The 24,515-nt window shown below is 39.8% G+C and overlaps 1 protein-coding gene across 5 annotated transcripts; it reads right to left on the bottom strand.

Annotated features, from left to right (window-relative positions):
• Positions 1-491: 491 nt before the first annotated feature.
• LOC147618321 (putative aquaporin NIP5-1) lies at positions 492-22,231 on the bottom strand. 5 transcript variants are annotated; one of them, XR_015262090.1, is made up of 7 exons: positions 21,905-22,231; positions 20,623-20,847; positions 18,751-18,945; positions 18,525-18,586; positions 17,760-17,979; positions 1,854-1,896; positions 1,487-1,768 (listed from the first exon to the last, which is right to left on the bottom strand). XR_015262090.1 is itself a non-coding variant. In XM_086774787.1 (6 exons), exons 1-5 carry the CDS (start codon positions 22,022-22,024, stop codon positions 17,772-17,774), a joined length of 810 nt encoding a protein of 269 aa, XP_086630913.1. In that variant the 5' UTR covers positions 22,025-22,231; the 3' UTR covers positions 492-711; positions 17,760-17,771. The 5 variants fall into 5 exon arrangements, 4 of the variants coding, with proteins under 4 accessions (XP_086630913.1, XP_086630914.1, XP_086630912.1 ...); XM_086774787.1 differs by lacking the exons at positions 1,487-1,768; positions 1,854-1,896 and adding an exon at positions 492-711; XM_086774788.1 differs by lacking the exons at positions 1,487-1,768; positions 1,854-1,896 and adding an exon at positions 808-824.
• Between the last annotated feature and the right edge of the window lie 2,284 nt (positions 22,232-24,515).

The following is a 24,515-nucleotide window of genomic DNA, read 5'->3' as shown; positions in this document are numbered from 1 at the left end:
CAAGATCAAAAAGAGAGTTCCGATTGGCAGGCCCTGGGAGAGTCATCAAATATAGCACAAATATTATGTTGAAGTTGAACTGATTTGTACAAAGTCTTTGATCCTCTACCTTTCCCTTTTGCATTTGTCCCATCACCGTACGACACTTCAGTACTCTTCCCACACTCACCAGTAGCTTCTAAAAGCGTTTGACACTCAGTACACACTCAGTACCTTATTGGTAAGGATCAATAGTGTGTCTAGCATAATTAAGTAGTATTGATTGAATTTTTTGTGTGTAGCTCATGGATGTATTGATGCTTGTTAATATAGATCACATGTTTCACAAAAGAAATACTTTTGATGGAGTCTCAAAACATATAGGCATAACACCAAGAGTCACTTGTTCCACAAAATAAAAATCTATTGATTGAGTTTGAAAACATGTGGACATAACACCAATAAGTTACAAACTGCTATTCATGTTTACTTGTCCATTTATGGTTTCTAAATATCTTCGAATCCCTCCATTGTCTATGTCTCTCTGCTGCCATTGAATTGTCCAAAGTTTGTCTTCGTCTTTGCTTTTGGGCTAGAATAAAAGCAAGCTTGACTTTGGAGCTAGCAACTTTTCTTTTAGCATGCAGCCTCTATAGTATGCCTCGGTAAAACCATTGGAAGACTTCCTTCAGACTATTTGCCTTTTGACTCCCACCATAGTGTTGTGTGTGTCTAAAAAATGCATTACGTGCCATGTAGTGAGACTTCTCCATGCCTTGGGTAGACCAAATTGCTGGGCATCCATACTTTTTGATAAAATAGGGAAGGTGGTTGTAGATGATATGCTGTTTTCACAGAGACATAAGAATACATAGTAAGTTATAAAAAAAAAAAGAGGATCACACTTAAGTAAAAGAAGAAGACAGAACTTTACCATGTAGTGAGTTATATTGCAGGCTGTCCACGCGTCTTTCATTGAGTTCCCAAAATGTTTAATTGCCTCTTCAAAGTTCTTGTAATCACTTTTTGTCCATGTTATATTGTCATAGAACATGAAGAGTTGATCAAGAGACCTCCACACCTCTGCCTTCACATTTCGTGCTTCCCCATCTGCCTCATGATCTTTCACGGCATTATGGACTTGCTTCTACAATCCATAATTAATCCTTGAAACTGTTCTACCTTGCCTTACTTGCTTACTACTGTGTTTGGGTCGAGACAAGAATCTTCTTGTCTTAACACCACTAATAGAGGGCTTGATTGGTACCTCCTTGCCATTGGTAGACTTTTTAAAATCCTTTGTGATATGAACATCACCTCCATGCAGACCTATATCGAATAACACTTTTTCCAATGCTTGAAGAGCATCCTTTCTATTTTTTTTGTGACAGAGTTTCAAAGCAAATCCAATATACAAAAATACCAATTTCTCAATAATTCGACATAGACCATGCAATGTGCATATGTGAACATTACATAGTGGAATGTCAAGAATGGCCTTGAAGTCAGGGTCAACTTTATCTCTATTAGGTGGTCTCTTCCACCATTTGGAATCCATAACTTGAGCTGATTCTTTGCAGTAAAGACAAGGAGACTTTGAGTTGCCTCCTTTACTAACATTATACATGCACTTAAGTGTTTTAAGATCCCCCGCCATGTGCCACTCTACTTGAAAATCACCTTTTCCTGCAACATGGAGATTCTCTCCTTGCACTTGTCTTTTATTTATTCTTGGTATTTCCGTGTGGTGAAACACCCAATCTAGTGTTTCATGGTCTTCTGTCTTTACCTGTGATTATAGAAAACAAAAGTCTTACTATAAAAGATTTGAAAACAATGACTAAAATCAAGTACGAAACAAAAAATGATCATACCTGGAACGAGCCTAACCACCATATGTGTTTCTCCAACTGCACACTAAAATACTTCGAACTCGCTTCAGTCAATGATGTATCAAGTGCTCCATTCATCAATGTAATAGTAATCCTTTCCATTTTCTTTTCCTTTACAACCTCACTCATCCAGTTTGATAACAAATTTCAAAATGCCTTTGCACTCCTCGAATGTTATTCCATAAAACTCGACCATTCTTCTTTGAAGTTGTTGTAGTTCTACAAATATATTATTCCAAGGGTCATACACAGTGGTTCCTTTACCACCATGAAATATTTCTTCAATATGCTTGTCAATCTCATAGTCTTTTTGTAACATGAATCGTGGAAGTGTGGCGGTATCCATGTAAATATTTTGAAAAAGTGTAATCATCAAGTTCAGTGATGGATTCTTTATGAGAGGCCTGCACACGTCGTCAAAAGAGATGCGGAATCTTCGGGAAACAAAAAAAAACTAAGGAGATATTTAATGCAAAATCGTGTTAGTTAGACAAAAGATTATCTTATTCCTTTCTGAACTGACAGTTCTGTAGTCCTTACTGACAGGTCTGAGACACGTTTCCGTATTTTACTATTTTTGAGGTCTTTTAGGAGAGAAATAAATCAAAAAATAGTGAATTTCTTACAGGGCCCCAAAATGAGCTCCCTTTTTCCCTAATGCATATAGGAAACTCCTGGTTCCTCAGGTTTCTGTTGAATAGGTTGTTATAAGACTATTTTTCGATCTTGTATGGTGAATTTCTTGAAGTTTGAGGGGATATTTGTGGTATCCTCTTCTTCCTTTGAGTCATCACTCATGGAAGACCATGCTGCTTTTAGCATTCTCTTCCTTTCTTGCACTAGAGCTTTACGCTCCACTCTCGTCATGGTGCTTTGTTCAGTCTCTTGACTAAATGCTTTGAAGCCTTAGATTTTAGCTTCGGTTTCCATTTCCTCTTCTTCTTTGGGTTGTCACTCTCCTTCTCATTTAGCTTTTGCACTAATTGAAAGCCGTATCTCCATTTCATCTCATCTTGATGCAATCATCAGCTCCCAAGTAGTACAAGTACTCGTTCTTACCTACAAAGGTTGGAGGTGGAATAAAGTCTCCTTTATCCACATCTTCTCTTTCTTTTTGTTGTTGTTGTCTCTTTTCCTTGACTTTCTGTTTGCAAAACTTTCGGTGACTCTTGCAAAACTTACGTTTCGATTTGTCACTAGGAATACTCAGCAAGACCTCTCTGCCCTTTATCAACAATCTTATCTTTTCTAACTCTGATTTGTCACTAGGAATACTCAGCAAGACCTCTCTGCCCTTTATCAACAATCTTATCTTTTCTAACTCTGATTCAGGGACTATGGCATCGTCATCAGAATCCTTCCCATCAGAGGATTCTAAGCATCTATCTTCATCTCCTTTGTCAGCTGAGCTGTACTCAAGAGGGGATACTTCCTCTATAGATACCATATCTCCTAACAATAATGATTTGTTTGCTTCATACCTAGGGGCTTCTTGAGGTTCCTCTGCATAGATCGGTCTTAGCATTCTTATGGGAATAATGTCATACCCATCTGGATCACAGAACTGTGTTTGCCTTGGCAATGCACAAGTGTCTATGGTAGCTAAAACATGGTTCCATTCTAAAGGATCTATCAAGTTCTCAGGAAAAGGTATAGGGATATACGCCTCATCCGTCACACTTCTGTCTATGGTAACATTTCCAGGTTGCAAGTCTCGACAAGATGCTCCACGGATCCATAGATCAGCTCTTCCTTCAGACATAGTTGCTCCCGATGCTTCTGAAGAAGCGAACTCATCCACAGGAGAGTGCGTCACATCTCGATAAGCATGGTTTTTCAGATTCACCCTCGTGGTTAAATTCTAATGTCTGAGGTACAAGTAATTGTAACCCCAGTCTTGAATCATTTTGAATTGGTGCATGAATGGCCTTCCTAGGATCACTTCGTAATTTGTGTTCTTGCCAAAGTCTACAATAGCAAAGGTATGTCCGTACTCAATGCCACATGACTTGACTATAACATTCTCAAGCAATCCTATGGGACTCTCTAGATTTCCGTTTGCCAATTGCAAACTCATCCTTGTACTTCTAATTGCAGGTTTTCCCCACATTTCCCATACAGTTTTTGTTGCTATACTCACCCCTGCTCCGCTATCTAGAATAGCTATAGATTCAATCTTGTTGATCTCCACAGGAAGCGTAGTATTTCCCTCATCGTCCTCACAATGCTTGCCAACTTTGTTCACAGGAACCGAAATTGTTTGCTTAAGCATTAGCTCAGAAGCCTTTGCCTTCAACAACTCCTTAACCTGGATGTTTTGGTTCCACAATCCTTGCTCAGTTAATTGTATAGCCACTTCTCCCCACAATCTTGGCCTAAGCTTTAAGAACTCTGCGAGTGGAATGGTACACGTAACTGGTGCCGACATAAAGCTTGTAAACTCCCTATGTCTCGTTCCTGATGAGGTTGTCGTGTCATTGATGGTACTCGCATGATTTGGCTATGTGCTTCGTACAGTCCTAAATATGAGGGCAGTGTCTTGCATGTGAGCTTGTTGCTCCAAGCTGAGACAACAGTCTGAGCATCATCTGGTAGAGATAAAGCATCTAATCCTTGAACCCTTTGATTTGAGAATTCTACTATAGAAAACGGTGGTGACTTGTCAGAAGATGCTAGATCCTCAACTTGTTTTTGCACCGCTTCTGACATCTCCCTTGCTACTGCTTCCTCTATTTCAGGAATTTTATCTCCAAAATCCGCGGTAGTCAATGGTTTTGACTCGTCTGCATTGGTATGAGGTAAATCATCTCGTTCAGGCATTTCTGGAAAATGTAGAGATACAACTTCACTTCCCTTTTCCATGCTTGGCGTGGCTTCTGGTATCGTCTCTAAGTTAGGCTTCAGAGAAGCAGGTCCTCTTGCATACATAGGTGGTGGGCCGTCTATTAGAGTCTGAGTATCCCTAATCAACTGCTTATGGATAGCCAAGTTGATTGTCTCTTCAGGAGGGTTGGGATATTCTTGCAGCTTCTTAGGCAGCTCGGTCAGAGCTGTGATCCTACTATTATATGCTTGAAGCGTTGCATCTAAAGGCTCGTACACCTTGTCCATAAGGACTGATCCCCCTGAGCTTTCCTCAGACTCGGATGCTTTTTTCTTTTGCTCATTTTGAGTTTTCTCTCTGATTTGTTTCGTTTTCAACATTCCTTCTAGCTCTTTTGGGATAGAATTTCCTCCATTAGAGCTCTTCTGCTCCTTCGACTTCTTACTCCCCTTGCTGCGTGGTTTACGTTGAGTTGATTTCTTACTCTCTTTTCCATCTTTGGATAGAACCTTAATCTCAGAGGGTTTCTCAACAACCTCTTTGACATTCTTTTGCGCTTGGGCTCTAGTCACTACTCTTAGCGACACTAGTTCATTCTCCTCCTCAGATGTCGTGGGTGATGGAATCACTTCAACATAGTTAAGGGGCGCTTTAGCTTTTTGTGCTGCCAGATCCGTAGGCTTCAACAAGCAATCCTTTGGTAGATGGTCAATGCTACACCCTTGGCAAAACCTCTCTATAGGTGGAAACGTAGATGTTGTGCCTATGTTAGCTAAGAGGGGTCGTTTCTATGTTTGGACATTCTCTCACCCTTGGCAAAACCTCTCTATAGGTGGAAACGTAGATGTTGTGCCTATGTTAGCTAAGAGGGGTCGTTTCTTGTTTGGACATTCTCTCACCCAATGTGGTCCACCACATTCGTAGCATGGTCCTGTTTGTTGCGTAGGGTATAGTCTCTTTGTAGGATATGGTCCTGGATAACCTTGAGTCTTGGTTGGCTGAGATCCTATAAGCATCAAAGAGCTTGGGTCTCCATTAAAGTCATGAACTAGGCTTGGTCTGGTTGGGTTCTCAAAGTAGGGTTTGACAAGAGGATGCTCCATTTCGATGTAGTATGGTTGAGAGCTAACCATCTCCATTCCTATTCAGGATTCTCATATTCCACATATCTAAAGGAAGCCATGCCAGGTGGAGGAGGTTGAGCTCCTAGCACCGGCCGTGCTTGCTCTTGAGCAACTAAGGTTCTCTCATGGTTCACAACTTGCTGTCTAGGTGCAGAGTTGGCTGCTTGTTCCCTTTGTATCCTTGCAATGTGATTGCAATCCGAAGTCACATGTGTGTAGTTCCATTTACAGAGCTGGCACCACTTCTTTGTTGGTTGATTGTTGCCAACCAATGGTGAGAAGGTTGGGCACTGCTCGGTTTTATGGCTACCTCCACATCCTCCACAGACGTAGGTACAGTATGCATGTATGATGGTTGGGGTCAATAGGAAGGTCTGTAGTATTGTCCCATCTTTTTCAATACTGTCTCGGCAATCTGATCTGGATTAACTAATGGCACACTAGAGTCAGAGCCCTTCCCAGAGCTACGTTTATCATCCGGATGACTATCTTGGTTTCCCATGCCAGTCATGTCAAAGTTGTCATCGTAATCCATGGCATCCATGCAACACTCATTGAAGATAACATGCTTCTTTGCATACAAGTGAGCGTGAAGTGTCTTGTTTCGTAAGCCTTCCAGGAAGATAGAAATTAATCTTCCTTGGCTTGGCTTCTCATCGTCAAGGCATCGATTGATGTACTGCTTCAGCCTATTTACACAATCTCGCACAGATTCTTGATCTTTTTGCTTAAAAGCATAAATTTGAGCTACCGCATTGTGCTTAATTCCCATTTTTGAAAACGCAACTATAAAGCTCTTTTCCATCCCATCAGATCGCTTTGCCTCAGGCTCTAAAGTCTGAAACCATGATAAAGACTTACTCTCTAGCATCAAGCCAAATCCTTCGATTTGCGTATGCGTATCCGTGACTTGCTCCGCATGTATAGCTTGCTTAAAAGCTGCTATATGGTCATATGGGTCACCGGTTTCGTCATACTTCTTGACAAGCTTTTGCAGCACAGATGGTCTCACTTTTCTAGAATATTCATCGTCATGTCTCCTATATGAGTCTCGGCCTCTAAATCTAGGCTCTTCAAATTCAGTTCACTTGGTCTATGGGGTTCTCTTGGAGGTACATATCCACTTGGTCGTGGTCTTTCTTCTCTCCTAGATTCTCTAATAGCCTCGGGTCTCCTCGTAGGATCAATCGTTGGAAAGATTGGTCCTTTAGCAGTTGTTCGCATGGAAGGTGCTGGTCGAGCCACACTTGGGGTTCTAGCCCATGGTGGTGCTAGTGTTTCTCCTCGAAAGGTAGATTCATCTGGACGTGTCATGTCTAAGGTAGACACCTCAGTGAAAAGTCCTTCCTTTCCATGTCATTTCCCTAACCTCTGGCCATTCAAGGGTTCTAAAGTCGTTCCCCCATCTATCATGAACACGCTTAGTGAAACCTTCTAGATGCTCTACAGTTATTGTATGCGTGACTGGAAGCTCTAAGCTCGGGTGCTTAGTGGTTGCATAGTAGGTTTCTACCACATCCCTATACACCTCTTTAATTGGGTCGTCTTGATAGATTTTAACTACTGGAATTTCTTTTACTATGTCCCATGGGTTTTTCTTGGCCTCTTTTTCTTTTCCCGTTCTTTCTCTATCCTCCCAATTCCTGTCGGAAAACAATTCTTCAAGTAAAGAAATGGGCGTACCAGGTCTGCGCGATGTTCCTGGCACATTTGGGTCCGATGGAAGCTCCTTTTTCTGCTTTGCTTGTGCGCTAGGTTGAAGTACACCCAAAGCATCCACTTGTTCAAGATTTTTGGTGACCTCGTAGCGTACTCCATTTCTACCCATGTACATATCGTCTTCGTAGTTTACCCATGGTGTTGGTTCAAATGCAGAATGAATGTCTGCAATTTTAACAACAAACCGGCTCATTGGATCTTTGTAGATCTCACCGCCATGCACGTTTGTATACAAGAAATGGAGTCTCATGTTGTCAATCAACTCCCCATCTGGGATTTCAAATGGATTAGCAGAATCTGCCATACCAATGGGTGTGGATGGTCTATTCATGCCAAATGACTCATTTACGTCCATTGAAATATCACTCTCGGTTCTTGAGAGGCTCTCTGTTTGAGACTCCGAAGATGTCTTGAGAATGCTCTCCAAGTTGCCAACAACCGATTGAGTGCCGCTCCCTTGAGTGGTTACCCTAGATGGTGCACTAGTGTTACGTCCCCCTAGTATTGTTCCCGAGCGTAGATGCATATGCTATTTTTTGCACGTTGCAGTGCCTAGTTTTGACATTTTTTATTTTTTATTTTTTATTTTTTTAAATATATAAATATATATATATATTTAAACCCTACCTAACCACTAAATGCAACTAACATGAATATGTATGTAAATACATATTATTTATTTATTTATTTATTTTTTTATATTTTTATTTTTTACTAATTACACAAAAATACTAATTTTGCAAAAAATTATAGAAATTTAAAAAATATGTAGAAAATGTGGACTCCTAAGAAAACACATAATTTATCCCAAAAAATTAATTATTTTTAATTATTTTTAATTATTTTAATTATTTTATTGTTTTATTTTTTTACTTTTTATTAATTTTTTTAAATGTTTAAAAAACATGAAAATTGGTATGCAGATTTTGAAAAATTAAAAATTAACAAAAAAAAAATACTAACCTTATTCTCGCGAATCTGCAGAAGCCACCGATTCGGCACGTTATCGCTTTCTGCTGTGGCCACCGATTCGCTAGCTCTCCTCTGCTCTTCCACAGCCAGCAGCAGCTGAAGCCTCCTCACCTTTGCTTCACTCCCACAGCTGGCACCTCAACCTTTCCTTACCTTCACCACCTCGCGGCCCTTCAGCGAGGCGCCCTCCTCCGCCTCGCCTTCGCTCTCTAGTGCGTTCAGCGGCCTGCCGCCCTTCACTTCCACACCTCCGCCTCTGCTAAGGCCCTTCAGCGAGCTCGCCTTAGCAGAGGCCTTCGCCTTCTCTTTCGGCCCCGGGCTTCGCTTGCTTGGCTTCTCTTTCTTTTCCTTCACTTTCTTTGCCTTCAGCGGCCAGTTGGCTCCTCCGCCTCGCCTTCTTTCTCTGCCGGCCACCTCACCTCCTCGTGGCCTTCACCTTCGCCTTCGGTAGCCAGCAGCTGACGATGCCGCCTTGTGGTGACGCCTCCTCTGCCACCTTCACCTTTGCTTGCCCGCAACAGCCCCTTCGTCTACTGCAGTCACCTTCGCCGATGCCTTCCTCACCTTCTCTCTCTTGCTCTCTCTCTGGCAGTTTAGCCCAATGTGTGTGAGCTCTCAAATGAGCCACTATTTATACTAAAACTCCTAAAACTCCCAAAACTTCCCATGTGGGATTATTCTCAAGACCACTCCCACACTCACCTATAACTTGGAACTCTTGTCATCTACAACTTGGAACTCTCTACAAGAGCCCTAAATAAGAATGTCAAGTCTCTTGTTTTCCTGCTTCCATCTTTTTGTTGCATCCTTGCATTGATCACCACTCGTCACGCAACTCTCTCTCTCTCTCTCTCTCTCTCTCTCTCTCTCTCTCTCTCTCTCTCTCTTCTAATAATAAAATTAAAGATAGTGGCATAAATTTTAAAGATACTTTTTTGGAGATTAACTATTTAGAATCTTTTAATGATTTCCTTAAAACATGATTTTTATTTAAAAAACATTGTGCCTATATACTATTTTTCATCAAATAAGTGCATAAAAAATTTATTAAAAATATTTCAAATATTCTCTCAAAAAGGCATGTATACTTTTTAAAAAAATAGACATCATGGATTTTCATACACAAAAAGGAAGATTTTAAATTGCCAAATGAAACTTTTAAATTGACAAATAAAACTTTAATTTTACCGTTGTAGTATAGTATAAGTTACACACCTCCATAAATTTTAGAAGATGTTTTCAAAATGATAATTAAACAATTTGTTATACTATTACAATGACATGTGATGGGCAATATAACAATAGTTGTCTCTCTATGCCATGAATGCTAATCCCATCCTGATATTTGTCCCTAAAGATAAATGTATTTTTCATTATGCTTAGTTGACGAAGAGTGGGGAAAAAAGGGTAGCAATGATTAGAGTTCTAGAAGTAAAGACATCAATGAGCACTTATACTTCTAGAGTAAAGTAATGTTGAGGTTTATTACAATTTGAAATTGTGAACTTGTAAAGTAAGAAAAAGTCAACTGGTCTTTATGCCGAAGCTAGATCATCAATAAATTCTATGCTACTTAAATCATTAAAGGATAAATCACATTATATAAAGTTTTTTCTTTTGATGCTCATGAAATTTAAACTAGAGGCACTATCTAGACATCGAGTTCACATTTAGACCTTTTTGTGCATAATAGAGTGAAATTTTGATTGATTATTTACAAGCTCAAGAAATATATAGTAATTGGTTTCCTAACGTGAGTGCCTTAATGAATGATTCTTACCCTAGGCAATGGCATGACTTGGAGGGAGGCAAGGCCTATAATTATTTGGCTCCCCCTTTTTTACAAAGATATTTTTTGTTAACCTTTAAATAAAAGGAGTTTGTTAAGATCTCACACTACTCATTAAGATACTCAAATTTTTATTTTGCACTATTTTGTGCACTTGTAAAATTCTCATAATACCTTAAGGATATTATTTGCTTCCACATTATGTTTAGTTTCAATTTATATGGTAATCTCGAATTTGCAATCTTAATATTCTCAATTGATCTATTACCCTTACAGTGATGGCATGTGATCTATTTTAGGTGTATGTGTGTGTGTGTGTGTGTGTGTGTTAATGGCATGTGTGCACATAGTTAATGGCCCCTTATAGTTCATTAAATATATTTTTAAATTTGAAACCTATTTTCCCTTTTCCAAAAGTAGGTTATTTTATTTTTTCAACACCTTATTAGTATTTTGTTCAATTTATGATGATGAATCGGTTGTCATTTGGTAGAAATTGTTATCTATATCCATTTACTTTATTGGGGAGGGTATATTATTGAAATCAAAGTGCATAAAAATAGGCAATGAAAATTTTGACTGGTAGATATTTTAAAAAAAATTCAAGGACTGCTTTAGATAAGTACAACTTTCCCTCATCTCGCTGTTCTTATAAAGCATATAATACCCTAAAATTAATGGGCTAATGGATGCTACAAACACAGCCCTCCCCCCTCCCTTTCCCCTATTTTTTTACATTCATATCATGTGTGGAAGGTGGATTATATGTTGGGTCATGTCACATCAACCATGATCATGGTCAAGGAGGTGGATAGAAGTGGCAACCTTAGTACCAACTTTAGAGCATACGGGAGAGGGGCAAAGTGTCATTATCACTACAAGGGATTGGGCTCATACCCGCGCTCTTAGCCGCTAAAAATGACTTGTGAAAAAAAGTAGCGGGCCCGTGTATCAGCGCGTGTATTCTCGCGGCCAGAGACATGCGTGTAAAAACGCGTGTACAGTGCCTCTCAGACGCGCGTATACACGGGTGTTTAGCCGCGTTTTTTTTTCCAGACGCGTTAATACACGCCAGTATACATGCGTCTTATTCTATTAGACGCGGTTATACACGGGTGTATAGCCGCATCCTGTTCAGTTCCAATGTCCCAGCCGCGTTTTTACTTGCGTCTTTACACGCGTTTCTTTTATTTAGATGCGCTTATACACGCGTTACTGCCAGTTTATACGCGTGTATACACGCGTTATTTTCAGTGTATCCGTGCATATACACGCAAGTTTTAGCAGTTTTGACGCGTTTATACACGCGAACAGAGAGCAAAAAAAAAAATCCAGAGAGTGCTATTTGGTGCCTGAATACTGTTCCAGCATTCCAGCACCCAATAGCACTCTCTGGTTTAGGGTTTTTGGTGCATTAGACCATCCACGAAGAACATATGCACGAGGGAGATTAAGACAAGAACGACATGAATGCATACATTGTCATTACACGATTCAAGACAGCCATGAATGTAATACTATCGATCAATCAATTCAATATTACTATCAAAATTTCATACATGTATACAAGGGAGTCCATATCTCGAAGTAGCCCATGGCTTGAGTTTACAAAAAAATATATACAATCACATCCTAAATATGGAATGTGATACTACAAATCTGAGTACTACTCAGACCCAGATGATGACTCGGTGCTCCCCTCATGCTCAGATGAGCTCGCATCGGTCGGAATGTCCGAGGAGTAGTGCTCACGTCCACCCTCTGCAGCGGCGGCCGGTGGATCATCAGCAGCTTGTGCCTGTTCAAGTAATATATAGTATATAAGTATATATATATATATATATGCAATTCAATAAACCAAAACCATTCGTTACGAATTTTCAAGTACCTGTCGACCGTATGGTCTCATGGCCAACTCAAACTGCGCGTCCGTAATACGTCCCTCGGCTCTGAAGATGGCCCACGTGTCACGTCTGCTATGCCGGCGAGCATACGCAGTATCGTGGGTTGTGGGCTTCCTCCCCGTAACCCGTCGCTGTATCATAATCAACACAATTTGTAAGATTAAAACAATTCATAGAATCAATGAATTAAGTAAACAATCAAATAAAGTGACAGGATACTTACGAACTCTGCCTCCCATGACTCGACGCCGCCAGATCCGAAATGCGAAGATCCAACGGTCTCCATCTGGATCCGTCGTGCCTCCACATGCTGCCTGCTCTTCACGCCACCCTCTGCTCGTTTCTTTGCCTCCTTCCACTCGCGTTTGTGCGCAGTGGCAGGTTTCTCGGCAGGATAGCCACCCGCAGCTACATTTAGCCGGTCATCGTACGCGAGTTTTTTAAGGTGAGATCTTTTATTACTTAAGATCTCCCTTATTCGCGTCCTTCCCCATACATCCGAGAATGTAGCATGTGGGGGATTGGGGTACCGACTGTGTACAGCCTCTATCACCTCCCCAACTAATCGGCTATTTTGATCTTTAAATTTAATAAAACAATTTCTATATGAGTTTGATACTACCCCACGCATGTATTCCATTACCTCCCTCCCCCTCGCATCCATCACTATCCCGCCCCTATCCGTCACATCATAGCAAACCACTCTCTCCATCTCTCTCATCTCCTCCTCTTCCGAACTGTCTCCTCTAACTCTTCTCCCTCTATCTCCTCTCTCACCCCGTGCCCTACTACCTCCCCCACCTCCCCCACCTCCCCCACCAAAGCACCCGCCGCATCCTCCCCCACTCCCACTCTTCCTACTGCTGCGGGTGGAGTCACGACTGGGGGATTGTCTACGTGACGGTGGCTGTGAGCCCTGACGTGACGGTGGCTCTGAGGGAGCACGTGATGGTGGCTGTGAGGGTGTACGTGAGTGTGTCTGGGACGAGGTATGTCTCCTCGGTGGACGTGGAAGAGGAGAAGCTGCATGCCGTCTCGTCGGACTCGGAGGAATAGACGGCACTGGAGTGCCCTGGATACTCGCGACAGGGGTATAGACACCAGGCAGGGAAGGAGGGGGATGGACATACATATACTCTGTAAGCTCAACCGGACCAGGTTGGCGCCCAAAGTGATTCATCATCTCCATCAACCAATTGCTGTACGCAAATGGATCGGATGAAGAACCTGGAATATCCATAAAGAACCTGCAACAAACATCATCATGTACATCATGGGCTGTCTCTTGACTCACACATTGTCATTACACAAGTCAAATGCCTGCAAACCCTGAAATCTGAAACGCGGCAGTTTTCTGTCTGCAGAAACGCGTGTATACACCCGGCAAAAAACGCGTGTATATACCCGACAAAAAACGCGTGTATATGCGCGTGGAAAAACTCTGCAGACAGGTTACACGCGCTCCTACACGCGTTCTTACACGCGACCTGCGAAAAAAATTTCTCGAAAAGACCGACCCCCCGACAAAAACAGAATGTCCTTACAAAAGGACCAGCCATTGTCGCCCCTGTCAGGATGCAGCAACCCAATCGTGTGCAAAAAGACAAACCCAAAGAGCAAAGAGCAAAGTAAACAAATCTGACAAAAGAGACAAGGCACAGGACAAAGTGACTCACCTCTGAAAAAGTGAGTCCTCTCTGCTCCTTCTCTGCTCCCTCCTTCTCCCGTGTGTGTGCTCCTTTCTCTGCTCCCTCTTTGCTGTTGGAAGAGGCGAAAACAGGCGCACTGTTGATTTCTAAGTTCAAAATCTATATTTGGGGAAGGCGGGCTATGTTTAGTTTAAATATGCCGCCGCGTTTATGGGTGCGTTTATATTCGCGTATATAAACGCAGGTATATTCGCGTGTACATGATTGTAGCTGCGTTTATACACGCGTTTTGCAGATATTAGCCGCGTGAATACACGCGTTTTTTAGGAAGTAGCCGCGTTTATACACGCAAATTGTAGGAGATAGCCGCGTGAATACACGCGTTTTTGTGCTTTCATTAAAAATATATAATGAGTTTGTGTTTTTTGATTTGTACACAGGATGTCATCAACCTCTTCAAGCAGTTCTGAGGAAGATGAGACAATGCGTCATCGTAATCGCGATGTGTGGTTGGGACAACGGATCAAATGTATGTGTAATCGATGTCAAGGATGCATTGTACGAGCACGTCGAATTACCTTGAATCATATCTCCATGTATGGAGAATGGAATCAAACAGGTTTGGAGGTGAGTAGATGTAAATTGATGGTATTCAAATGACTCATGGTATCCAAATTAAATTAATAGAGTTGTAACATATAATTTGATAAATTGAAGCAGGATGCAGTACCACACCCTAACATGGTACCCTACGCGCGACGAGAGCACGTAAAGCGTCGACGAGATGATGCTGGAGCTTCGGGATCTAATGTCAGAGATGAGTGGGAAAGGGACGACAATAGCCCTGCACCTCACGAAGTTGTGGAAGAGGAGGTGCTTGATGATATGGTGCGAAATCTTTTTAAGGATGATCCCAAAGGTATGGACGACGATGATATGGAACAAGAGCATCTTTATAAAGCTTCATCGACACCGGTGTTTGAAGGGTGCACATTCTCAGTTTTACGTGCTTCCCTTGAACTACTTAATATACAAACAGTTTATGGATGGAGCAATGCAAGTCTTGACGCATTGTTGAAGTAAGCATTCTAACTTATAAATTTGAATTAGTGGTTTAAGGTTTAGGATTTAAGACTAATTATAATTGATGATATTGGATGCAGGCTATTGTCAAATATGCTTCCAAAGGAAAATAGACTGCCCACCTCAAGAGACATAGCGAGGCGCTATGTGACATCTCTTGGAGGACTGGATTATGATAAAATACATGCATGCGTCAATGATTGCATTCTCTTTCGTGGGACGCATAAGGAGGTTCTTCCTAGAGCGCTTCATGAAGACCTTAAAAGACTTTGTGAGGCAAAGTGCAAGGCCTGAAGGAAGCATGGCCGAGGGTTGGTTGATACAAGAGTCGCTTGTATATATTTCAGAATTTCTTGGTCAGGTGGACAGCTCTTTGCCACGACTATGGAGCAATGAAGAGGACTTGAGGATGACCTCTATTGTGCCTCAAGGAAAAGGACAGAGTAAAGTAATTGACAGAACGTTGATTGATGATCTCAATTTCACTTGTATCCTTAATAGTGATGTGATGAGCAGATGGGTTACAAGATATGAGGATGCAAAGACAAAAAGGCAAGCAGAAAGAGCTCTCTTTCGGAGGCAACATGGCTCTCGGAAGGCGTACCCTAAGCATCTAGCAACACTTCCGAATGATATCCATGTTGATTGGTTGCATGAGGAAATGGAGAGAGCAGAGAGTGACGAGGGGCTGCATATCACGGCGGAAGAATGGGAGTATGCACGAGGATGCATGTCAAAGGTACATAGAACTAATGTTTTGCATTAGTTGTAAGTGATTTTCTTTTAATATTTATTCACATTGCTTACACAAATATTGTTTCTATTTTGGTCCAGTGCACTATGTTCAATGCTATATGGTGTGAAGGCAAGCATTTTCGAACACAAAGAATTGATGAAAAGAGAAATACACAAGATTGCGGTGTCATTAGTAGCTTTGAGGGAGCTAATGGAAAAATGGATGATTATTGTGGCATAATCCAAGACATATTTAGGCTTGACTTTCGTCGCTTCTTTGTGTATGTTTTGGATGTCAAATGGCAAATGAACGTGGTGGAAAAAGGGCCTGATGCAACGATAAAACGCCATGCAAGTGGATATGTAACTATAGTTCATTAAATATATTTTTAAATTTGAAACCTATTTTCCCTTTTCCAAAAGTAGGTTATTTTATTTTTTCAACACCTTATTAGTATTTTGTTCAATTTATGATGATGAATCGGTTGTCATTTGGTAGAAATTGTTATCTATATCCATTTACTTTATTGGGGAGGGTATATTATTGAAATCAAAGTGCATAAAAATAGGCAATGAAAATTTTGACTGGTAGATATTTTAAAAAAAATTCAAGGACTGCTTTAGATAAGTACAACTTTCCCTCATCTCGCTGTTCTTATAAAGCATATAATACCCTAAAATTAATGGGCTAATGGATGCTACAAACACAGCCCTCCCCCCTCCCTTTCCCCTATTTTTTTACATTCATATCATGTGTGGAAGGTGGATTATATGTTGGGTCATGTCACATCAACCATGATCATGGTCAAGGAGGTGGATAGAAGTGGCAACCTTAGTACCAACTTTAGAGCATACGGGAGAGGGGCAAAGTGTCATTATATATATCATAAGTGAAGGTGCATTGTATGTTAAGTCATGTCACATTGAGACCATGATCAAGTCACTTGTACTATCACATGTTAGGGGTGGATATGGAAGTGGCAACCTTAGCAAAAACTCTAGAGCATTTGGGAGAGGGGAAAATTTCATTATCAGAAGTGAAATCATAATGAAGCACATGCTATTACTCAAAGAAAATAAGCTACATTTGGAGGGTGGATAATAATGAGAAAAGACTAATCAAGAAATCAGTCCACTTTTGTATGGTAAGAGAACAAAATATCATGTTATTGTTTCCTATACTTCTTCTTATCTCTCTTGAACAAAATATCATGTTATTGTTTCCTATACTTCTTCTTATCTCTCTTGAACAGAACCTAATGTTCATAGAGAATGTCAAGCTTGCTTGTGAATTCAAGAAGTAAGAAGTTTTCCATTGATGAGATAGACTAAATTATCGACATGGGGTTTAAGACATTGTTAGAGGAATTGTTAACATTTCCATATGAAATAGTAATACTATAATGAAAATATAGTAAGGAAATACTTTTCTCAAAGTAAATGTTTTGCATGTGTCTTCATTTAATGACGGGTGGAATAAATTTAAGACATTGATTAAAAAAGAGTCTTTTAGAGCTTATTAATAGATGGCCTTGAAGGAACAAAAGGGAGCATCATCTCTATTGAGGCAGCCCACTACATTGATTGAGGTGTGGTAGCCTACATGGCTATTAATGTGGCAAACCTGCTTGGCCATGCCAAATACTTTGATTGAAATCTTGATGACCCTTCACAAGCTGCCATTTGGTTGGTTATTATTAGATAGAAGCTATGAGTGCTTCAATCAAGGTATATATAGGAATCCCCACAAAAAATGCTCCAAATATCAAAATTGGGGGCACATTAGTATGCTACCAACTAAAGGGACTAGTGGCTTCCCCATATGATATGTTCTATGGCTATATCCATTTATGAAAGACACAAGATTAGGAATAACGGTCTTTTAAAGTTCTATTATAATATGGAAAACTATATTCTCCTTTCAAAATATTGGTAATTATTTACAATTGAATAATAATTAAAAACTAAATAAGAGAAAAGATAGAAACCAATATCCTACCCTCCCTAATACACACACACACACACACACATGCAAGCACATGCACACACCCACACCCACACCCACACACACCACACACACCACACTAACCTTTATCATTGATTAAGAAAAGATTCTGAAGCTTGATGCCCTTGGCTCTCCTTCTCCATTTGGATTATCTTCGTAAATTCGAATAAGGCTATAAGCTCCAGCACCTAGAATTGCCCCAAATATCGGTCCAATAATATACAACCATAAATTTGTGAAGTTCTTTGTAGCTATTGCAGGACCTAGACTTCTAGCAGGGTTCATTGATGCTCCTGATATGGACCTGCATATTTCAATATATATATATATATATTGAATGCAATAGTTGTAATGCTTATTCGACACTATGAACATAAGGCTCTTAAACAGAAGGGAAAAACAATCTATTAACAAAGTGGGTCTTCCATGAGACCTTTTCATGAAAATCATATCAAAAAGAGAAAAGCATTATGAACATAAGGTTTGCACAATTGCTAGAAAAATGTTAAGTGTTGTTTGAATGTGGTCATCAATAAATTTTAGCTTTCTATTTTTAGCTATATAATTTGTAATTGTTAGTGTTTTGCAAACTAAACAAGTCATGGGATTTCACCTTATTAAATATAATAAGTATTATATATATATATTTAAATGCCTTTGATTCTACATGAGTTGGTGAGTTAAAAGTATGAATCACAGTTCCTTTTATTTAGAAAATATATATTAAATTAAGAAAACTCATAATACAACCACCTTGGCCTAAGCAAATATTTGCATTAAGGTATTCTCGTTCGAAAATTAGTGATATATATTTTTTCTAATCTAGAGCTTATGAGTAGAAGGGTTTACGCAGCGACAAGATTATTGAGAATAACAGTAACACCGACAGCAATGCCTGCAAGTTCGCCAACCTGCACATGCACACGCGGTTTATCTTAGCCTACCAAAATAACAATAATCTTGTGTTCAATAGCGCTTTAATTGTAATGTTTTACTAACGATTATAAATCATTTTAGCACGGGTTGCATATATCGAGAAACTGGCGTGTCTGATGCAAGCTTGTTGCAGGCTTACCGCGCGGGTATCTGTGGAGACAGCCGTCACCACAAACATCAAGATGAAGGTGAGAATAAACTCGGTGAGAAAAGACTGCCACACAGAACCAGAGGGTAGGGTGACTCCTCCATGGTTAGCCGGCTTGAAAACCTCAATAAGCACGAAGGAGGAGCATATTGATCCAGATATCTGAGCCACAATATAGAGGGGCACCTGTATAGTCCGCCATTGTGAGTGTAGTGCCCATCTAGATGAATTTCAATGTGCAATCAACCCACTCTGTATTGGCTTTTCCTTTTAAAAGTATCTGATTATATTCTTAAATCAACCAATTAAGTGCCTGATATTCTTAAATCAACCAATTAAGTGCCTGTGTGTGTGGCTAGGGTTGCTTCCTTTATGAAGGATTTAGACCAAAATTACTCCAATGAGCCCCTTGGATCGAAAGAGTGAATAAGCCAAAAAGTACATGAGGGTGGATATAAAGTGTGAATAGCATCACATGCGCACTTATGATATTCACCTCAAAAAAGTACACCAAGTAAATAAGTTCAACTGTTTTTGCAAGGGTACCATCGTGACAATCAAAATAATTCCATACACAAGGGGTTTAAAGGAGTGTATCTAGATTGTAAATATTTACAAAAGGAGTGTATCTAGATTGTAAATATTTACAAAAGGAGTGTAATATCTAGATTGTAAAATTTTCATACAAAAGTAGTGTCCAAAGGTAGGGTGTTGATTTCAAGCCGAGATACAACAACCAATGGGACTAATTCATTTCCCAAGTGAAAGTGAAGAGAAAAAAGAGGTTTCATTATTCAAATCATGAGGAAAGCATGACAAGGCATAGTAAGGGAGGGCACATGGTCTAGTAGTCCTTGAAAGGAGAGGACTAATGGTAAAAAGAAGGGGGGGAATGGGAAAGAGAGGACTCAGAGATGGACATGGTCTACTAGTCCTTGAAAAGACAGGACTTAGAAGGGGGACAATGGTAAAAGGGAACTGCCCCATGGCTTGTAACAAAATGGAAACATGTCACATGGCTCAAAACTCATCATGTAGATTGAAAGGTTAAATTTTGGACCTGTAATTCAATAAAATATAAAACGTATAGCTTTGCATGATATAAAGATTCCATTAAATACGCATGTCTAAATGCACATGCACACATGTAAACATATAGCTTTGCATGATATAAAGATTCCATTATACACACGTCTAACTGTAGATGCACGCACGCTCACACACACACACACACTCTCTCTATCTCACTCTTTTGCACATGAATATGAATAAGAGAGAGAGAGAGAGAGAGAGAGAGAGAGAGAGAGAGAGAGATTCATAAATTTGAGAGTAGTCTCAGAGTAATTCATGTGAATGGTTAATTATGACTCTACTATTATTAGATTATTACTTGGCATGATTTATTAATTTTTTTCAACTAATATTGTGAACATCTATTGATGATTTTAATTATAAATATTGAACTTGTATTCTCATTCTAGAATGCCACAAGTCACAATACTAGCATCCAACTTATCATCACTTTCTCTAATTAAACGTGGAGTGTTCTTAAAATCGTTATGGAAATATGTTCTTAGCACAAGCAGAGTACAATTTTATAAAAACTGACGGCTTGAAGTTGGATGGATTAGGTTTAATGCATGATGTGTGTGAGAATTTTGGAAGTCATTGAATCTACTTTTATTTTTAATGAAGAGCTTTTATAAATTATTGTTTTTTTAATAAATAAAACTTCCAAGGAGGCTCAAAGGGTTTTTCATGTAGGTTTAGTGTATGAGAGTAGTGCTTTTTTGCATGTTAATGATTTTGGGGATGCTCTAAGGGGAAGGATAAATTAATGTTAAATATTTACATATATCTGACCTGGATCCATGGGAAGTGTTTGAATGTGGCAAATGCGATTGTGACTGCGGGATTCACATGAGCTCCCGAGATGTGACCAGTAGACAGGATGACGATCATGACGACGAGGCCAGCTGCCACCCCTACCCCCACATATGTCACCTGCCCATTGGTCTTTTCGTTCATAATGCTCGACCCCGCCGCCCCGAACAGCAGTATGAAGGTGCCAATAAACTCCGATGCAACCTTACACAAAGAACAGAATATCCATGGCAGCAGAAGAATTAGCGCAAGTTTTCTTAATTACTGTTTTTCTTTTCTTAAGTTCTATGCGCGCGCTCTCTCTTTCTCTCTCTCTCTCTCACAATTCCTCAGCTACAAAACTAACTCTCTCTCTCTCTCTCTCTCTCTCTCTCTCTCTCTCTCTCACACACACACACACACACGCGATTCCTCAGCTCGCTCTCTCAGTCTCTCTCTCTCTCTCACACACACACACACACACGCAATTCCTCAGCTACAAAAACTCTCTCTCTCTCTCTCTCTCTCTCTCACACACACACACACGCTCGCTCACACACACACACCTCCTTAGCTGCAAAATATCAACACCTTCGTGATGAGTAGCTGACACTCTCTCTCTCTCTCTCTCTCTCACACACACACACACATACAGAGACGCAACTCCTTAGCTGCAAAATATCAAAACCTTCGTGATAATCTCTCTGCAGCCACTGCAATACGTCCTCTGCATTAATTAGAACATGAATGCGTTTCCCATGAATGAGCACATTAATTAGAACATAAGAGAGATCCAGGGCAGAAGGCTGCATGCACTTGCGAATTGCCTTAATTCTCTGTATACATATTCATATCATTCTAAGGTATGAATATGTTTTAAGTACGTGCCTTGATCTCATGATATTAAACAATCATTCTCTCTCTCTCTCTCTCTCTCTCTCTCTTTCTCTCTCTCTCTCTCACACACACACACACACACGCGCACGCACGCCAGCGCGCGTGTGCACGCGCACACACAAAATTCCTTAGCTACAAGTTATCAACTCCTGTGTCCTTCGTGATGATCTTTCTGCAGGCATTGCAAGATCTCTGCATTAATTAGAACACAAGTGGGTAGGTGCGTTTTTCTTCCATGCATTTCCAAGCCTCAAAATGCTCACATGCACCAGTAAAACAGTGCCAACTTCATGGAAACCTTCTAAAATTCAATCTACACATATGCAGTATGCTAGACAGATACCATGTTCAATAATTAGTAGACAAAGAAAAGCATAGCATCAACCTTTGTGATTAACTCCCGAGTAATGGTAGCAGGCCATATTCTAATTATGGTATTAGAGGAGACTAGAGGCGAGCTAGTGTCTGGCTTTGTATCGCCATCCAATTGAAGCTCTAAGTCCATAGTAATGTCAACTCAGAGAGCGAGAGAGAGATTCTTGAGGATGGAGGAGAGGTCCATACTGAGATATATAATCATCTCAAGAGAAGGTTAAAAAAAAACCGATATAATCGAGGCCTTTGACGATGTAGTTGTAAGTGGGAGGCAAGGATCATCAGCACAGGCAACAAAGCTTGTCGGGAGAAAAAGGCTGTAGGAATCAAGCTAAAAGCACACGAGAGAGATTATTAAAATGCTTCTTGGAGTCACGGATTCTGCAAAACAAGACGTCTTTATACGAGGGTCACCACTTGAACTTCTATCGTTGACGCGTGTGTACTGTCCCTTATTTAACTTTTGCATGGAATCCATGCTCTTTTTCTAGTGCATGGTGCTTCCTTTTGGTGCGCGGAGCAATCTTGTAATTAAATATTCAAGTTTTTTACAAATTCACATATGGGGCTTTCAATGTTTTTACACGTTTTTGACGACCCAAATGCCCAAAAGATGGCATGAGTACACCCATCAAAAAGCAAGCCTCATACTTACCTTTGGACACCAACTTCTAGTGACCATGTCCTCTCCTTAGAGCATCAATAGTCTTTTCTCCATAAATTTATTTTTCTTAGAGCACCAACTTCATGCCTTTGTTTTTTTGCGAAATTATATTTTCATCATCGTGTCTATCCGCTATAATGAACACGAATTGAACTTGCAAGCTCATGGTTGGAGCTCCCACTACACTACTTGCTTTTTTTCCCATTTTAAGATTCTCTATAGCTTCTTAGGTGAAGCTTCCATTGACATGATAGTTCCTACCACATAATATTAGGAAGCTTCATCATTAAAGCATCATGTGACATGAGCTAGATAACGTATTCCACACTCAGTAGTCGGTAATTTTTATTAATGCCTACCCTTTAAGACTCATAATCCATGTAGAGCTTTGCCTCTAGTGGTCTCGGCATGCATGCCCTTACCCAATGGTAGGATACTTGAATGAAATCAGTTCTAAATGGTTTCAATTATTGCCAAATTAGTCTAAACATAAGTGGCCAATTCTTTATTTTTTTGCTACTGAGGAAACCACACTTGAGAAAAATTACTTATTATCATATAGGCTCATGAGTATAATGGTATAGCGTTGCATTAGGGTAGCTATGCTTTTGTAATAATACAAAAATTTACCTTCCCTTGAAAACTACCTTCCCTTGAAAACTACCTTCCCTTGAAAACTATGTAAGGGAGTGCGATGTGTGTTGTAAGAATCAAGCAAATAAAGGATCTTATGTATGAGATCGGATACTCAAATCACACAAAAAGAAGAGATGAAGAACGATCTCAATCACTAGTGAACTTTTTACATATAAACACTCCTTGGATGGCCATGTATACCAAAAACTAAAAGATGCTTAATGGTACTTCTAGAAAAACGAGAAATATTAATGAATTGGATATGTTGGCCCAGTTGGGTAGGGTGTTTCCTTCATATCATGTTATGAGGCCGTATTGTCAATGAGCTCCCAAATGATAAAAAGTGTAATTGTGCCCTAGAGTCCATCATCAAAGGCTCTTACATGGTCTCATTGTGTATCATCTTCAAGAAATCCTCTAGCCATGCAAGAAACGTAGTATCGGGGTGCAAACTATTTTTGTAATATACACCCTTGAAGATAAATCTTTCACTTAACTAAGAAGCTTTCACAAGTGGTATCACCACCTACTGGTGTCACAAAGCATCAGCATCCTATGGTGTTGCCTCCTCATCTTTTTCCCCTTGTTCACCTAATGAAAATGTTGGTACACACTTAATATCAAGTTTCCATGATTTGTTGCAAACCATTGTGTCAATAATTCCTTTGTATGTCCTATTAGAATCGTGGAATATCCACACTTGCTAAAAACTTGGAGTGTCACCACTTCTTTCCTTTATTCTACATATGGTATTTCACCATACAAATATAGTTCCCACTTTCTCCAATAAGATTTTGAAGTAGACACATTGCATTAGCGTTTATATCACCACTTCTTATAATGATTATATATATGGTATCTCACCATACAAATGCACTTCTAGATTTCTCCAATAAGATTTTGAAGCAGACATATTACATTAGCATTTATACCTTGATCTCATCTTGAAATCTCATCTTGAAGCTGCACTACTCGTGTTTATAATGATGCACATGAAGTTGCATCTTTTGTAATATTATCATATTTTTTATATCTTATATGTATCTTTCTTTTGATACAATTAGAGATTACATGGGACAACTCAAAATAGATCCACACACAATTGGTTTTGCCATTATCTAGGTGAAAATAAATGGGGTATGTTTGAGTTGTGTAATGTATAGTGCACTTGCCCTTTCACATACAAAGAGAATTATTAGTGTTGGTATAAAAAGATTCTATGTCAAATTTTTCTACCTTGTTGTTTATAAAATGCGGCAAAAGTACACAAACTATGTTATTGGTATAAAAAGATTCTATTGAAATCTATCAATTTTTTCTA

The sequence above is a fragment of the Cibotium barometz genome, chromosome 35 (genome assembly GCF_041138505.1).
Source record: "Cibotium barometz isolate CiBa-2024 chromosome 35, ASM4113850v1, whole genome shotgun sequence".
In the NCBI taxonomy this organism is placed as follows: Eukaryota; Viridiplantae; Streptophyta; class Polypodiopsida; order Cyatheales; family Cibotiaceae; genus Cibotium; species Cibotium barometz.
Note: the sequence above shows the minus strand (reverse complement) of the source record. Positions and strands in the feature narration are given on the sequence as shown.

Bases quoted from the DNA above. Each gene is read 5' to 3' on its own strand.
- LOC147618321 (XM_086774787.1), bottom strand. From the start codon at position 22,024: ATGGACTTAGAGCTTCAATTGGATGGCGATACAAAGCCAGACACTAGC. The intron at 18,587-18,750 runs GTAAGCCTGCAA...GTGCATGTGCAG, and splicing joins TCTCCACAGATACCCGCGCG to GTTGGCGAACTTGCAGGCAT. The intron at 17,980-18,524 runs GTAAACCCTTCT...TGAAATATGCAG, and splicing joins CTCAATAATCTTGTCGCTGC to GTCCATATCAGGAGCATCAA.